The sequence below is a fragment of the Rhineura floridana genome, chromosome 20 (genome assembly GCF_030035675.1).
Source record: "Rhineura floridana isolate rRhiFlo1 chromosome 20, rRhiFlo1.hap2, whole genome shotgun sequence".
NCBI lineage: Eukaryota > Metazoa > Chordata > Lepidosauria > Squamata > Rhineuridae > Rhineura > Rhineura floridana.
Genome location: NC_084499.1, coordinates 16,417,714 through 16,434,661, shown reverse-complemented (window position 1 = coordinate 16,434,661; position 16,948 = coordinate 16,417,714). Strand labels below are relative to the sequence as shown.

At 47.8% G+C, this 16,948-nt stretch overlaps 1 protein-coding gene across 1 annotated transcript; it reads right to left on the bottom strand.

The window, feature by feature from the left end:
- Positions 1-2,930: 2,930 nt before the first annotated feature.
- TOR4A (torsin family 4 member A) lies at positions 2,931-16,714 on the bottom strand. The gene is made up of 2 exons (XM_061603798.1): positions 16,222-16,714; positions 2,931-6,537 (listed from the first exon to the last, which is right to left on the bottom strand). The coding sequence occupies exon 2, from the start codon at positions 6,497-6,499 to the stop codon at positions 5,255-5,257; it is 1,245 nt and encodes a 414-aa protein (XP_061459782.1). The 5' UTR covers positions 6,500-6,537; positions 16,222-16,714; the 3' UTR covers positions 2,931-5,254.
- Positions 16,715-16,948: the final 234 nt, after the last annotated feature.

Genomic DNA, 16,948 nt, shown 5'->3' with positions numbered 1-16,948 from the left:
TTGTCGTCCAAGATATCTGGAGGGAGGGATTTACTTTTGTGGCATTCCAGTGGCTCCAGACAAGGGTGTAATCGTGTGGCTTCTTAGACCCTTTACCTTTTTGGGAGCAGGGTGCCAGCAGGGTCCCTCTGTCTCCAGCATCCTACAAGCCAATTAGCAAAAAAGAGGAGTGTATTAGCCACTGAGAAGAGTCTTCTCACAGGCTTCCTTTCCTGCTGATTGGAGCCAATTAGAGTGAAAGGAGCTGAGTCAAACACTGAGACGACTCTTCTCAGTAGCTAACACTCATCTTTCACGCTTATTGGGTTCCTAGGCATTAACAAAGATCTTATTCTCAACCCCATGGCCAAAAAAGCAGGGAGGGGGCATGGCTATGATGAACATGAAGGGACCCTGCACTTCTGAATTTGCCACTACACTCCAGGTGGCAGGCATTTCCTACCCTCACAGTGCCTTGGAAGTCGGCTTGTCTTCTGGGGCATAGTTCAAAACTCTGGGTTGTACCCAATGTTAGCCTTACTCAGAGAAGAACCACTGGAATTGATGGCCATATTAACTTAGGTACATTAATTTATCTGGGTTGTCTCCAACTAAATGCCACTCAGAACCCATCCATTTCAATGGGTCTGCTCTGAGTAAGACTAACACTGAATACAGCCCTCTGCTTTTACTTTGCCATTAAAAATGCATTATTTCAACTCATTATGAATTATTGAATTCTCCAATGTTTATTGTTGGATTCCCTGGGGAGCATTTATGGAAAAGCAGATGGATTGCACATCTCTCAAACAAGCCAGCCAATAAATAAATAATCAGACGTTTTGGCAAAAATCACACTGTTAAATGGCACAGGAGACCTGTGGGAGAAAAAGATTTGGCAACCCTAATTGTACACCAGCACTCCAGCATCCCATGAGCTCTTTCTTATTCTCCAATTGTGTTTTGAGTTGCTGGTTGTGCCTATATATGTATATTCTAATGGGGATTTGATTTTGTTGGGTGTCTGCTATTTCCCCCCCGTTTCATCTTGTTATCGTTTTTTGCTGAGCTTTGGGGTGGGGACGGGTTTGCAGTTTTGCAACAAAAAAGAGAAGCAACTATCTCTGGCCCTTGGCCAAGGCACGGGTGCAGGCAAACAGATGTGAAGGGCCCAGATGTTGCTGCTAACAACACTTGTGTGCTAACACTTTGTGTGGCTTGCAGCAGGGGCTGGGAGAGTTTGTTCAGCCTGCAATGACCTGCTGAGGCTCGGGGCGTTTTAAGGCGCTCCAACCCTCCCGTTGCAAGCTCCAGTGACATCTCAAACAAGAGATTTAATTTTACAGAACACCTTTGAGTCATTAAGCCATTAAACTAATCTCTCTCTCTTTAACTCTTCTTTTTCGTCTGATGCCACCTATTATCAAACGGGGGCAGATCGCGTGATTGCCCAGCAGTGATTGATACCAACAGGTGTCTGACCCTTGTTTACAACCCTTCATTGCACCCACTCACTGGGGAGGAGCAGGCCTGATTCTCTTCCTCTCACAGCACAATCCTCACTAAGGGGTGAGGGAGAAATTTGATTCAGTTCACATTTAAAGGAGACCCTACCTAACTGGCGCTTTCTGAAATGATACACGAACCAAAACGTAGCCAGCCTTTGAGATTTGCACTCCTTGGAATTTTGCAACACGGTTTTCCAGCCAAGTCACAAGTACAAAAATGAATATATGCTGGGATAAAGGATGCATAAAAATGGATACATCAGGGACAATAGCGTACAAAACATATATTAGGGGAGATTGCTTTGCAAAAATGTGCCTAGTAGGCAAAAGTGCACACAAAAGGGTGTATGTTAGGAGAAATCTGGACTAAAAGGCCGATGAATATTCATGAGGATTTCTTAAAAAAGATTTGTAAACTGAAGAAATTGACGATTGGCACTGATGGCTGATGGGGCAAGTCCTAAGACCATTTAAATTGTCGAAAGGAAGTGAAGTAATTTACATTGCCAACTACAATGTACACGGCTCGGGACCACAATACCTGACGGAATGCCTCTCCCGACACGAACCCACCTGTACACTACGCTCAATATCCAAGGCCCTCCTCCGGGTGCCTACTCCGAGGGAAGCTGGGAGGACGGCAACAAGGGAGAGGGCCTTCTCAGTGGTGGCCCCCAAATTATGGAATGACCTTTCTGATGAGGTGCGCCTGGCACCAACCCTGTTGTCTTTTCGGCACCAGGTCAAGACTTTCCTCTTCTCCCAGGCATGTTAGCATGTGTTTTAAAATGGCTTTTTAAAAAATGTGCTTTTAAATTTGTATATTTGTTTTTAATGTTTTTAATTGTTGTAAACCACCCAGAGAGCTTCGGCTATGAGGCGGTATATAAATGCAAGAAATAAATAAATAAACTAAGAACATAGGGAAGCTGCCTTATACTCTGACTAGCAGCAGCTCTCCTGGGTTTGAGTCTCTTCCTGTCCTACCTGGAGATGCCGGGGATTGAACCTGCAGAGCAGCCAGTCTACCACTAAGCTCTGACTCTATCTAGTAAAGAGCCCCCTCTCCCCATAAGACCATAATCAAAATTTACTTAATTGTACCAGGGATTCCTGTTTTGAAAGTCAAGATTGGGAGGAGGGAGTAATTTACCCCCAGGCTCAGCCAATCCAGAAACTTCTTTCTGTCCGCTGATCACAGGCCTTCTACTGCTGATGGGCAGAGGACAGTGCAGCAGTGATCAACCCGGCGGCGATCAGGTGACACCATGGGCCGGAGAAGGTTCCACCTGGGCCTGTCAAGCTATTGACGAAGACCTGGCTTTTTTCATCTGAGTGACAAGCCGGAGCTGCTCCAAGCCTTCTGCCTAAGCTGCTAGATCTCATGAGGCCCCATCACAAACATTTTTCCCGGCTGCAAAGCTGGACATTCTTGGCAGGCAAGCTTAATTTATTTTATATTTTATTTATTGACTTCTTACATTTATTGCCCACCTTTCCTCCAAGGAGCTCAAGGTGGCACGCATGGTTCTCGTCTCCCCATTTTATCCTCACAACAACCCCGTGAGGTAGGTTAGGCTGAGAGACAGTGACTGGCCCAAGGTCACCCAGTGAGCTTCAGGGCTGAGTGGGGACTCGAACCCTGGTCTCCCAGGTCCTAGTCCAATGCCTTACCCATTACACCACACTGGCTGGCATGTCCCAGTGCAAAAACAAAACACATACATGCAAAAACTGCTATGCAAAACAGACTGGTGAATCAGCTACCTTTGCATCTTCTGACTCGTGTCTGATAATTATCGTAGTTAATTGCAAAACATGAATGGCCTCCGGTAGGCTATATATTCTTGTGCTTGACCAGACAGATACCTTACATATGGTGGTTAAAAACACACACACGCTTCTCTGAACATGGTTTGCTATTTTTAGGGAGAAGTGATTAATATATCACTGCTGACTGGGTAGAAAACTGCACAACATCAAATATAAGAATACGTGAGTCAACAACACACCTGCTCTATCAACCCAACTGTCTCAGCCTGAAGATGATTTGTGTAAGTAGGTGCTTGTTAAAAAGGAGATATTTTTTGAATTTTGATGCTGCAGGGCAAAACCTGAAGCTGCTTCCTAATTCAGGGTGCAGAGGCTGGAGCAGAAAAAGTTGTGACTGTGTGCTCTCAAGAACACCTGGAGAGTGGGTGGGGCAAGGGATGGGCAAGTGGGCGGAGCCAGTTGGGTTTCTGAGTGGCCCTCTAGGTGGTGAGATCTGGTGTATTTTTGTGACTGGGGGGGGGAGTGGAGGCAGGGATGGGGGTGGTGGAATCTGGGAACTACAATACAGGATCTACAGTAAATTAATTAAATGCTCCCTGCTTAAAATACTTGGTTTACTCAACCAAATTCTTGATGTTAAACCTAAGATAACAGGACAAAAAGGTCAGGAAAAATATAAGATGGCTTGGGCATGTTAAGAGTTTTTGGTATATATGTACTGCAGGGGAGTGCAGCAATAGCTGATCTGTTACGACGGGTAGTTGAAAGAATAAAGAAACTTAAGGTTTATTCCTACAAAGAGGTAACGTCATACATGCTGAAGCAGCCGTGCGGCTTTCACTCAGGGAGCCATTACTAACTGAGAACAAATGCAGAAAAGAGAAGGGAGAAAGGGGAGGAGCAAAGCCTGCCAAAGCAACAAACACTTTAGAGGAGGAATCAGCAATCTATCTCTCCTCACTGGGTCAAGCTCACTTGTAACTTGCATTGGTGCCTTACTCTCAACAGGGGGGAGAGGCATAGCTCAGCAGTACAGCACCTGCTTTGCAGGCCAAAGGTCTTGGGTTCAGTCCTTGGTATCTCTAAGTAGGGCTGGGAGAGACCCCCGTCTGAAACCCTGGGGAGCCTCTGCCAGCCAATGCAGACCGGTGCATTTCAACCTTGGGTCCCCAGTTGTTATGGGACTGGACTACAACTCACCATCCCTGACCATTGGCTGAGCCAGCTGGGGATGATGGCAGTTGTAGTCCAACAACATCCAGTGCAAGTTTTAGGAAATGAAACCTCTTTAGAGTATAGGGTTACTTTTATGAGCCCCCCCCCCAGGCTTGCAGCAATCAGGGAGTGCAGGTTGTAAGGCGACAAGAGCCTAATTATTGGCAACCCCAGTTCAAAACTCTGCCTGAAAATCTTGCGGCAGCCTTGAGTAGCTCAGTGGAAGGGTTTGAGTCCCAGCTGAATCTGGCAAAGTTTAAGGGTTCAGTCCGCTGTAAGGGGGCTGCAGCAAGTAGGAGGGCCTAGCTGTGGGGCTAGATAGAAAAATTAGGACTGTTTCCAAGACAATGAGTTAGAGGGCAGGGCTTGTATTCATTCTAAATGGATGGAGTTGTGGAGGAGAGGCAACCTAAAGAGGATGAGTCTGCAGATGTATGGGATCTGAGGAGTAATCTCTATTATTTATTCATTAAAAAAAAGACACGACATGGAAGGAAAAACAAATGGAAGGGAGGACGAAAAAGCAAGCTCAAGCACCAGTTCTTCATTTCCTATGCTCCTAGCTGTACTGGTGACAATATTTCTGTCACTCTCATCCCTGTTCATTTGGAAATAAGTCTAGGCATTGGTAAAACCAGTACATTGGGGTATGGGCACAGAGAGACCTGAACAGCCACATTTCGCCCCGGGGCCAAGGGTTGCCTACCCCTTCAGTACATTGTCCGTAATAAAAAGAGGTGGGGTGAGTCAACCCTTTTGTCAGAGATGTTCATTTGTCCTTACAGCAGATTAACCTTAGCCACCACCTGTTTGCAGCCAGTGGTGGCGTACTGCTGACCTCCTTGGGTGTAATAGCTGAGCTGACCGGCTAAGCTCTCTACATGGCTCGGATCTGGATAAATGCCTTCGCTCATCATCTCCTCGTAGAAGCAGCTCAGGATATGGCCCTTCTCCAGCAACACGAACGGAACAATCTCTGCCAGCGTCCAAAGAGGGTGGATGCGGCTGAGGACCGGACGGAGAGCCTCCTGCAGCAACTCCATCTTTCTTTGAGGCTGCGGGAGGGGATCCCCGGAGATGTTCTGGAGAAGAACGTTCATGATCTCATTGCCCCCTACTTTGCTTATTAGGATATACATGGCGTTGAGGAATTCGTTGGTTTGGTTCATCTGGAAGAATCTGCTCAGCGTCTCCAGCAAGGCCGGAGGCATCAGCTCTACCTCGTCCAGGATAAACAAAGGGATCTTCTCTTCGATTTCAGCTTGGGTTACCATGTTGCTGATTGCCTTGGATAAATCTAACTGGCAGGCCGACGTGGAGACATTGTCCGGACAGTGGTGCATCGTAAAATAATGGAGCACAGAATGGTGTCCTGTGACCGACCGGAAGTGCTTGGCTAGCAGCCAGCCAATGTGGCTCTTCCCAACCCCGCTCGGGCCGTTGAAGGAGATCACCAAGGGCTTGTTGTGGGTGTGGGTCGCCAGGTAGTCCTTGAGCAACCCCATGAGGCTCTCGACCGCTAAGGTCTGCCCGAAAACCTCCCTTTGCATGGTCTTCTCCAGGCCGTCCAAGTCGTATTTCAGAAGGTTATCGTCCAGGTTCTCGATGGCATTCAGGATCTGGAAACAGATGATGGCAATGAGTAAGAGGAGGCATCTCTTGGCTTTGCTCTTGTGCTCTGTCGGGAGGTATTTCTTGGAAGTCCCCGGGTACAACACTCTAGGGTTCCGGTGCCTCTTCTTCCGCTTGCTGGATCTCGTCACGGGCGGCTGCACGGAGGTGTCGAAGGTAAAGTACTGTGAGCTCTCAAAGCTCGCTTGGCTCAGAAGCGAGGCAGAGGTGCTGCCCAGCTTGGCTTTGCCCAGAGAGATCTGCCTCTGAAGGAGCTTCGCTTGCGGATCCCCAGCTGGGAAGCTTTTTTTAAGGATGTGGGCTGTCCTCCGCAGGCGAATGATGGCCCGCACCGGGGAAGAGAGAAGAGAGAGCTTCTGGGGGCTTTTCAAGGCAGGCTTTCGGCCGTCCATCGCAAACTCTTCCTGCAGACCTCGTCGTCCTCTCTTGTCTAAAGAAGAATAAAAAGAAGCTTAAGAACATCAGGAAAGGCAGCATGGTATAATGGTTACTGCATTGGCTTACAAACTCCCTCTCCATCAAATGCCACAAAGTGGCCCTTAAGCCAGCCAAACCACCTCACAGGACTGTTGTGAAGCGGAGGGCACTGAGGGCAGAGCCACACCATACATTTAAATCACATCCAATGCACCTTTTAAAAGTTCTGCAGTTTCCATTGAGGTTTCTCTTCCACGGAACCAGGCTGAACACATGGCATGTTTCTTTTTAAATCAAGAAGCCAAATCTTCTTGGAGAGCAGTGCCACCTAGAGGTTACTGCCAAACAAGGCAGGTTTCTTGCGCAGGCATTAACAGCTGAGTGCAAATAAAGTTGGCAATGTAAAAGCATGGATCAGAGAGCAGCAAAATCTTTCCTATTCAGCCTGACTCAGAAAACATGAATGGGTTACAAAGTGGAAGCTAAAGGGTGTTCAAGGATGTCCCAACGGTTGTGAAATAACTAACAAATTGCAGTTTTAGTAATTTCAACAGTTAATGGCTTATTTTTATCATTTCTAATAAATAGGAGTTCATTGATTAAGCACTACTGATTTTTGTTTTACTTATCATGGTCATTTTTACTACAAACTTTCAGGGCTTTGTACATTGCTGTGGGAGCATCTGAATTAAGAGAAATTAGGATTTTTAAATAAATAAATAAATAAATAAATACTGAGGCTGCGTCCTCTGTGCACTTCCCTAAGTGGAAGTTGGCATATGCTATCTCTGACACTGGAGGCTTGAACAGAGGAGCCAGGGCCGCTGCCGGGTATGACTGGACCCTTGGGCTATGCATGCAGGGCTGCCATCAGCCAAGATGGCAGCAGAGGCTTCTTTAAAGGGCTGATGCCCCGACCGCCATCTTGGTTGATGGCACGCATGCACGGTATGCTACGTGCATGCACAGGCCTGCCATCAACCAAGATGGCGGTCGGGGCATCAGCCCTTTAAAGAAGCCTCCACTGCCATCTTGGTTGATGGCAGCCCTATGTGTGTAGCGTGCGCAGCAGCAGAAGACAGGTGAGAGGTAGGTGGATCGAGCGAACGGGCGGGCAGCCTGCTACGGATCGCAGAAGGGGAGTGCTACTCTCCCACCCTGACGAGGGGCTCTTTAGTGTAGTGATAGCGTATTTTATAATGTATTTTAAATTTTATAGCATTTATGTTATCAAAATGAATTATTGGTTTGGATTGCTATACTGTGTTCAAATAGTGGTTGGACTGTTATTGTAATGTTATATTGATATGCATTTTTTTCCTTTTGTGTTGCAAGCCACTTTGGGCACATTTGTGTGGGAAAGTGGCATACAAATAGAATAAATAATAATAGTTTTAAGATATTGCTTTTTGAAAAAAACAATTTTAAAATTATTAGTTTTAAAATATGCAGCACAAAACCACAACCGATGAACTTCTCCAACCAGAACCGGTCGCTGGTATTAAGGTGAAAATTATGGGTTCTACTCAAGTAAGCCCTACTCAGAGATGACCCATTGAATGAATGAATCTAAGTTAGCCATGTCTATTAACATCAATGGGTCTACTCAGAGTAGGACTAGCATTGAATGCCACCCAATGTTGCTTTTGTTTTTCTTTCTCTCTCCCCACTTCTGCCTCCCAATAATGTAGTACAGTAGGGCCCCACTCATATGGCGGGTTACGTTCCGGACCTCCGCTGTAAAGCGAAAACTGCTGTAAAGCGGAACCCATTGAATAGAATGGCGCACGATGCCCGAAAACTGCCGTAAAAGCAGAACAAGCGCCGTATGAGTGGGGTTTTAGTCTAATTGTGTCTAATTGAGACCGCTGTATTAGCGAATCACTGTAAAGTGAATCGCTGTAAAGCGGGGCCCTACTGTATACAGTAATACCTCAGTTAAGAAATCCTCCAGGAAGGAAACTCCTTTTAACTTAGCTTTTTTAAAAGGTGAAACTGAGCAGCCTGCGTCTTTGCTATGGATAAACTTTCATGGCTAACCTGGATTCATTCATTTCAATGGGTCTCCTCTGCTTCAGGCTTACTTGTGTACGACCTATAATGCACATGCCTTTGCTTTAAGGTGAAATTGAAGAGCCTGAATCTTTGCTTTGCTATGCTATGGAGAAACTTTCAAGCCTGTGCATTTGCTTTAAGGTGAAACCAGGCCTTGTCTTTGTTTTGCTATTGGTAAACTGATAAGCCTGTGAGTTTGCTTTGCTAGGTGAAACTGACACGCCTGTGTGTTTGCTTTGCATGAAAGAGATCTCTTGCTTTCTCCCAGAGCTGGGGAGGGAAGGATCCAATACGATTCAGAGGAGGGGGGCAAGGAGTGGGTGGGTGCCGGGTAGGCACCCTTTAAAGCCCCCACTGAAGCTGTCCCCACCATCTATGAGCAGGTATCTTTCCCTGTTATTCCTACCTTTGGTACCAAAGTTTCCGTTTAAGAAGTAATGTCCAGCAATGCTTCTACTTTGTTAACAGTGGTATTAATGTTACAGAGAAATAGAGTGCAGAGGTGCTCCAGTTTGCCCTTACAGATGGGCAGAGGTACACTTAAGATATACAAAGTCGTGAAAACTGTATTTGCAAAGATGGACTGGCAGAGTGCTCTTCAGTGTTTCTGTGGCATTGCTGGGACTGTATACATAATACGTTCCCACCATACGGCATAAAATGATGTGGTTTTAGGTTCCTTTTAGCAGTTATCCCGCCTGTTATCTTTTCCACTAAGGCCATATGCCAAACATTTTTGTCCCATAGCAGGGAGGGATTGGGAAGATGGGTGTGCCAGCTGAGTTCCTGTTTCTTCATTACTTATTTAGTACATGTATGTCCCACCTTCCCTCCAAGTTGCTCAAGGTGGCGTACAAACAGGGTTCTCCCCTTTGTGATTTTATCCTCACAACAACCCTGTAAGGTAGGTTAGGCTGCGAGACAATAGGAACATAGCACGCTGCCTTATTCTGAGTCAGGCCATTGGTCCATCTAGCTCAGTATTGTCTATACTGACTAGCAGTGGCTCGCCAGGGTTTCAGGTAGGAAGTCTCTCCCAGCCCTGGCTGGCAATGCCAGGGATTGAACCTGGGACCTTCTGCTCTACCACTGAGCTATGGCTCTGCCTCAAGGTCACCCAATGAGCTTCATGGCCATGTTGGGATTCGAACCTGGGTCCCCCCCCCCATGTCCTCGGCCAACACTCTAAACCATTGTCACCCTGGGCTCCTACTGGGAGGAAAGGCAGGATATAAATCTAACAAAACACACACACACACACACCACTGGCTCTATATACATTGTATTCTTGAAAATCAAGAAATAGTTTTTTTTAAACCCTCAAATGCTACAACTCTGCATTTTTGAGCAAAAGCCCACTAAGCAAAAACCTTCATACGTTCTTTGTTTGAATGTCCTCGTTGGGCCCTCTCAATATGGATCATAGGGTTGTCGTTTTTTTAAAGGACACTTTTGACTTTGGAGTGTTATAAATTCCACTGAATCTTGTGAATTTGAGAAGCAGGATGAGTATTAAAAGCAGTAGACCATAGGGAGAAAGAAAAAAAAGGTACGCAAACCTGCTATCAGATCAGGACGGAGCAGACTGACCCAAAGGCTGCCCTCAGCACACCATCCGGCTGCCTATTTTCATTCTGTCAACAGCCAGCCTTCTGCTGATTTAAACACCAATTGGCTGATTGTTCTTTTGGTTAAAGTTCTACTAGAAAAACAGAAGTGACTCTTAATAGCTTACAGAATCTACCTTAGCGACCACAGGATGTGAAAGGGGGAGTCTGTGCAGTGCCTGAGGCACGTACACAACAGAGAAAAGAGGCCTACATTTCCAACCCATTTCCAACGCTATTGAACGCAGGATGGTGTGCCCCGATGCCATCGTGAGCACAAATCATCATGAATGCACAATAAAAAGGACCTAGCTTTACAGGCATTTCAGATTCACAGAGGACAGATCAGTATCAGCAACTACTAGCAATGAGAATTAGCAACAATAAAACCTTTACATTCATCCGTCTGATTACCAGCCGGCTCAGGAGACTGCAGAGCTCTTTCCTGTCTTGCCTGAAGGACAGCTTTCCAGAAACATTTGGCTGACTACAGTATGTGTTTTAAGACTGCCAAGGCCAAGTAATGCTGCCCCATCATTAGGGATGGGTGAAAATTTCGATTCAGGTCACATTTCAAGCAGAATTGATGAAATTCACACTTTCCGAAACAATATGAGACCCAAAACACAGCCATCCTTCAAAATTCGCATTTATTAGAATTTTGGGATGCAGTTCGCCAACTAAAGAACCGTTACAAAAATGCATATATTAGGGGAAAGTGTGCATAAAAAGGAATACATGAGCGAAAATAACACGCAAAAGGGCAAGATGTGATGGGAAATGGCTTGCAAAAATGTGCACCTTTGTCAAAACTGCCTGAAAAACCTTATTTATTTGGAGAAATTCGCACTGGAATGGTGGAGAATTTTCATGAGGATTTTAAAAGAAAATCCGCAGATCACTGCAGAAATGTAGGGAACTGAATTCAACATTGGAAAAATGAGAAACTGAGAGAACCAAAACAGACAGATCTTTCCTTCCCTACCCATCGTATCACAAAGTCTAACTCCAGAGGTGCAGCAGAATTTCGGGACCCTCACAGGAGGTTTCCCTGTTGCACCCCTGCATGTGACCTGCAGTTGCAGGCTCACTTCTGTCCAATGGGGGGGCGGGGAAGAGGAGCTCAGCTGTTCAAAGGTTTTGAAAGCATTGTTCTGAAACTCACCTAAGCTTATGACAGCTCGCATGGGAAGGACGGCCGATCAGTGGCTGAGCACCCGCTTTGCATGCAAGTTTAGTCCCTGGTCTCCCCAGGCAGGGCTGGGACAGGCTTCCTGACAGGGACCCCAGAGAGACAATACTGAGCTAGGTGAACCAACGGTCGGACTCTGTATCAGGCAGCTTCCTCAGTTCTTATGATGACCACGAATGGATGAGATGATCCACTCCTGATTAAGATTCAGGACTGACCAAAGAAAGGACTTCTTTGCACAGCGCATCATTTAACGAAGGAATCCACTCCCGCAAAAGGCAGCAACATCCGCCAACTTGGATGGGTTTAAAAAGAGGATTGGACAAATGCGTGGAGGATAAGGCTATCAGTGACTACTAGCCATGATGGCTGTGCCCTGCCACCGCAATCAGATGCGATATGCTTCTGAAAAGTGGAAGCCGCAGGAGGAGAGAGCTGTTGCACTCATCCCGCTTGCGAGCTTCCCGTGGGCATCTGGTTGGCCACTGTGAGAACAGGATGCTGGCCTAAATGGGCCTTTGGGCTGATCCTGCAGGCTCGTCTGACGTTATTATCCCTGCAACTGAAGCGTTCTGGTTTTAACTTTACTGTTACCCACTCCCAAGCCCTTGAGATGGGAGTGGGAGGCTCCAGATCAAACAAATCCCTCAGGAAATGGGCTGAGCTTCCGCAAACAACAGAGGCACAGATGGACTGGGTCACCAGGCCCTATCACAGAATGCGTCATCCAGAAGATGGATTGCAGCTCACAAGTAGCTGGACGGGAAAGCTCGTCCAGCTACATATTAACGTTGGGATTCGAGGGAGCCTGGAGCAGGTCAAACTGGCCGGGCTTCATTCCTGAGCAGAAGGAACACTTCACTACCCCAATGGATGGAAGCGGCCCTCCCCAGGCGCTCGGAGCTGCACATCGCCTGCAAAGCTGGCCACATGGAGGGAGGAGAGGTATTTGAAGGCTCCTCCGTAAGAAACCCTCTCCCTCTCCCTCTCTCCCTCCTCCTTTCTTGGCTGGTGCCTATTAGGATTGGTAGGGCAGAAAGCCGGGAGCCCAAGAGTAGGCAGAGCCAGAGCCAAAGATAGGTGGAGCCAGAGCCACTGACCAGGCGGAGCTAACCAATTCTAGTTTTGCTCCCATCTGCCTGAGTTCTTCAAGGGGCAACACTGAGGCCCCATCTGCACTAACACATTTAGAACAGTATCATGCCACATTTAACAATCGTGGCTTCCCCCAAAGAATCCTGGGAACTGTAGTTTGCTAAGGGCACCGAGAGTTGTTAGGAGAGACTAGGGATGGGTGAGAATTCTGATCCAGTTTGCATTTCAAGCAGAACTGATCAAATTCGCCATTTCCAAAACAATATGAGAACCCAAACACAGCCATCCTTCAAAATTCACATTTATTAGAATTTTGGGATGCAGTTCGCCAACTAAACGACATTTACAAAGATGCATCTATTAGGGGAAAGTTTGCATAAAAACCAGTACATGAGTGAAAATGACACGCAAAAAGACATGAAGTGATGAGAAATGACTTGGAAGGATGTGTACCTTTCTCAAAACTGCCTACAAAAATGTGTTTATTTGGAGAAATTCGCACTAAAATGGAGAATTTTCATGAGGATTTTAAAAAATTTCGCAGATTGCTGCAGAAATGTAGAGGACTGAATTTAACGTTGGAAAAATGACAAATGGAGAGAATCGAAACAGACAGATCTTCCCACACCTAGGAGAGACTCCCTATTCCCCTCGCAGAGCTACCGTTTCCACCTTATTTTCACTGACATGCTTTCAACAGAAGCCTTCACAGCAGGGGTGGAGAACCTTTTAGGAGCCCGAGGGCCACATTCCTTCTGAACAACCTTTCGAGGGCCACGTGCCAGTGGTGGGCAGGGCCAGAGGCAAAAGTGGGTGGAGCAACAAATGTGAATCTTATCTTTGTACGGTAAGGAAATTTCTACACAGGCTGGCACACGCCCTCTCTGTCTCCCATTCTGAGAAGGAAGAGGCATGGATACGTTCCACCCAGACAAAAACATTAAAGGAGCGAAGCATGGTCAATGAGGGGCATGGCCTGGGGAGAGTTCTGAGGGCCAGATAGTGAGGCCTGGAGGGCCATAATTGGCCCTCAGGCCTGAGGCTTCCCGTTTCTGCTTCACAGGCACAAGTGAAGCAGCTGAATCTTTTCCTAGCATGGCACTGAAGCGATGAAGTGAAAGCTTCAGCCGCTTTTGTTTCTCCATGTCAGGCTGTTGTGAACGGCAGAGGTGCAGGACTAGTCAAAAAGTTGGGAACAATAGCTAGAAGCCCTCAAAGTGGAGAATGGGTGCCTGGAATGGCAACCAACGAGCCAGCCAAGCGAGCAACTCTCGCTCAATGGTTGACCAATCGATGAGCGGCCAGAGAATGTGAAAGGATCAGTTTCGACATGTGCATTTCTGCGTAATTTCAAAGGAGGAAGTGGTGTGCTTTCACATTTGCGACAGGCGTCTGGCTCCTAGTAGAGAGCTTGTGTTTCCGAGCTTCAAGACTTGTTAACAGGCTCTTCAATTTGCAAAGCACTTCCAAAGAAAGATGGTCGGATAAGCTACGGTGTCAGTTGCAGGTGCAAACATGCAAGTGACGCTCTCCGTGCAGGGAAAATGCTCCCTTTGTCCCTGCTTCTCATATAGCTAAGGTGCAGGGTCTCCACCAGAAGGAAAGATTGGCAGCCTCAGAGTTGCCAACTTTTAAACCCATCCCACTCCTCTGCTTTTATCTGCAGCTGGAGTAGCAGACGTCAGCAGAAAAGCTTTGTCTGCAGGCAGATCAAGCTGCTTGTTAATTGCACAGGAGCAGGCCAGGTAGGTCTTTCCCCCCAGTTGGTTGGCAAAATGGAAATGGAAATGGACTGCCTTCAGGTCGATCCCGACTTATGGCTACCCTATAAATAGGGTGTTCATGGTCAGCAGTATTCAGAGGGAGTTTACCATTGCCTCCCTCTGAACTCTAGTCCTCCCCAGCTGGCTAGGGCCTGCTCAGCTTGCCACAGCTGCACAAGCCAGCCGCTTCCTTGTCTGCAACTGCCAGCTAGGGGGCAACTGGGCTCCTTGGGACTCTGCAGCTTGCCCACGGCTGCACAGGTGGCAGGGCACGTAACCCCTGAGCCACTCGCTGCATGGTGATCTTTAGCTGGCTCTTGGCACCCAGGAGACACGAGCGGGGATTTGAACTCACAGACTCTGGATTCCCAGCCAGGCTGTCCTCTGTGCTCTACCAGTCAGTTGGCAACCCTGCCCCAAATCTGCTTGGGCTGCACCCCCAATCCCTTTCCATGGCAGTTAAACAAGAAGAAAAAGAAGGTGGCCGCCCAAAGCAGAAAGACTGCCTATTTAATACACCCCTAAGAGTTGCAAGCATTTTTCAGGCAAGACTCCTGCACTTTTTAACAGCTGCAGACATTCGGCAAGGGATATTTCACTGTTATCTTCACCTCCGTCCCAGGAAAAGCTTTCTTCTCTTATAACAACTGCATGCCAGGCAGGTACTCCCAGCACCGAAAACCCTGCCAGGTTTTCCTAGCTGATTGTCAACTCCTTTTGGAGTTGGAAGGTATGGGAAGGAATAAGCTGAAGCTGAATCCTGACAAAACTGAGGTACTGTTTGTGGGAGACAAGGGAAGGCTGGGGGATGTGGACCTGGTGCTCAATGGGGTACGATTGCCCCTGAAAGACCAGGTCCGCAGTCTGGGGGTCATTCTTGACTCCCAGCTGACCATGGAGGCTCAAGTCTCGGCTGTGAGCCGGGCGGCGCTGTATCAACTCCATCTGATACGGAGGCTGCGCCCCTACCTTCCCAACCATCTGCTCCCACCGGTAGTACATGCCCTGGTCACCTCTCGCCTAGACTACTGTAATGCGCTCTACGTGGGGTTACCCTTGAAAACTGTCCAGAAGCTGCAACTGGTACAGAATGCGGCGGCTCGTCTGATTAAAGGCAGCCGCTGGCAAGATCACATCACTCCAGTGCTGAAGGAGTTGCACTGGCTACCGGTTGTTTACCGGGCCCAATTCAAGGTGTTGGTTTTGACCTTTAAAACCCTATACGGTTTTAGCCCAGTCTATCTGAAGGAGCGCCTCCAGCATCGTCAGGGATGCCGCTCAACAAGATCAGCCTCAGAAGACCTTCTCTCGATCCCACCGGTTAAAACAGCTACACTGGTGAGGACTAGAGAGAGGGCTTTTTCAATAGTGGCCCCCACCCTGTGGAACTCTCTCCCAATTGATCTCCGCCATGCCCCTTCTATGATAAGCTTCCTCCGGGCCTTGAAGACCTGGCTCTTCAGGCAGGCTTTTGGGGTGGGTTACGTTTTTTACTGTTATGGTTTTAAATTTTAATGTTTTAATGTATTGTTTTATCTTGTATGTCGCCCAGAGTGGCTGGACAACCAGCCAGATGGGTGACTAATAAATTTAATAAATAATAATAATAAAAAATTTCCTAGACTTTGTCCCTATGCAACTTGAACTGAAGACCATTGGCAGGATAAGAATGATTTTCTCCACCTTGCAAGAAAACCGCTCATTCCTGCAGATCGGGATGCTCTTAAAAGGCACAGCAGCACACCACTCAGAACAGACCCATTGAAGTCAATGGACAGGGCTAGACAGGTTCGTTCATTTCAGTGGGTCTACTCAGAAAAGGGCTGAGATGGACACACCCCGGGTCCTTCTTTCCTTCTGCACAACTGGTAATGAAAGAGCCCACCGACCGCCTCTCCAAAAAGAAAACAACATAAAAGACAAGAGCCTCCTCTCCGCTCCACCCAGCCAGGCCAGCCCCACCGCAGACAGACGGAGACCATTACCAAGCACCGGGTCTTCTCAACATCACCAGCAGGGAACTTCCTTCCCTCCTCCAAAGGAGCTGGGCCAGATCTCATCCGGAGGCCAAAAGGAGACGGCGTTATGAGGCAGCAGGTGGCATCGTGCAAAGGTGTGCGCCAGGCGCCCGAGCATATGTGCAAAGCTGAGGTGGCCTTGCCTGTGTGTGGATGTGTCAGAGAGAGAGAGAGAATGGCATGGGATGGGAATGGGGCCCTCCTCCTCCTCCGTCAATTCCTGTGCTTCCTCCTCACACCCGCATGTGGCCTTATCTCTGAAGCACTCTGCAGCTGTGTTTGGCTGTTGGCGCGCAGGCTTGCGGCTCAGGACCTCTGCTGTTGCAAGAGTTCAGGCACACAGAGGGAGACATAAACACCACACACACACACACACACACACACACACACAGACTTAGGCACACAGCCCATTCATTGGGTGCGTCTGTGGCGCACAGGAAACCTGACTCCGCGGACGAGGCAGATCAGGCCACTGTTGCCGTCCCGTCCACTGCAGGCCGCTCGGGTCACAGAGAGGCGAAGGGGCGGTCGGCCAGCAGGCCTGCAATACAGGCCACACCGCTCCTTTGCCCAGGATTCATGTGGGAGTGTTCAGAGCGGCTGCGGTGTGCACCACTTACGCCAAGCACTGGCCGCAGGAATCCCCAGGGATGTGCAAATGTTTCCATTTGGGTTTCTCCCCGTTTGTCATTTT

Excerpts from the sequence above, each read along its gene's own strand:
- TOR4A (XM_061603798.1), bottom strand. The coding sequence starts at position 6,499 with ATGGACGGCCGAAAGCCTGCCTTGAAAAGCCCCCAGAAGCTCTCTCTT.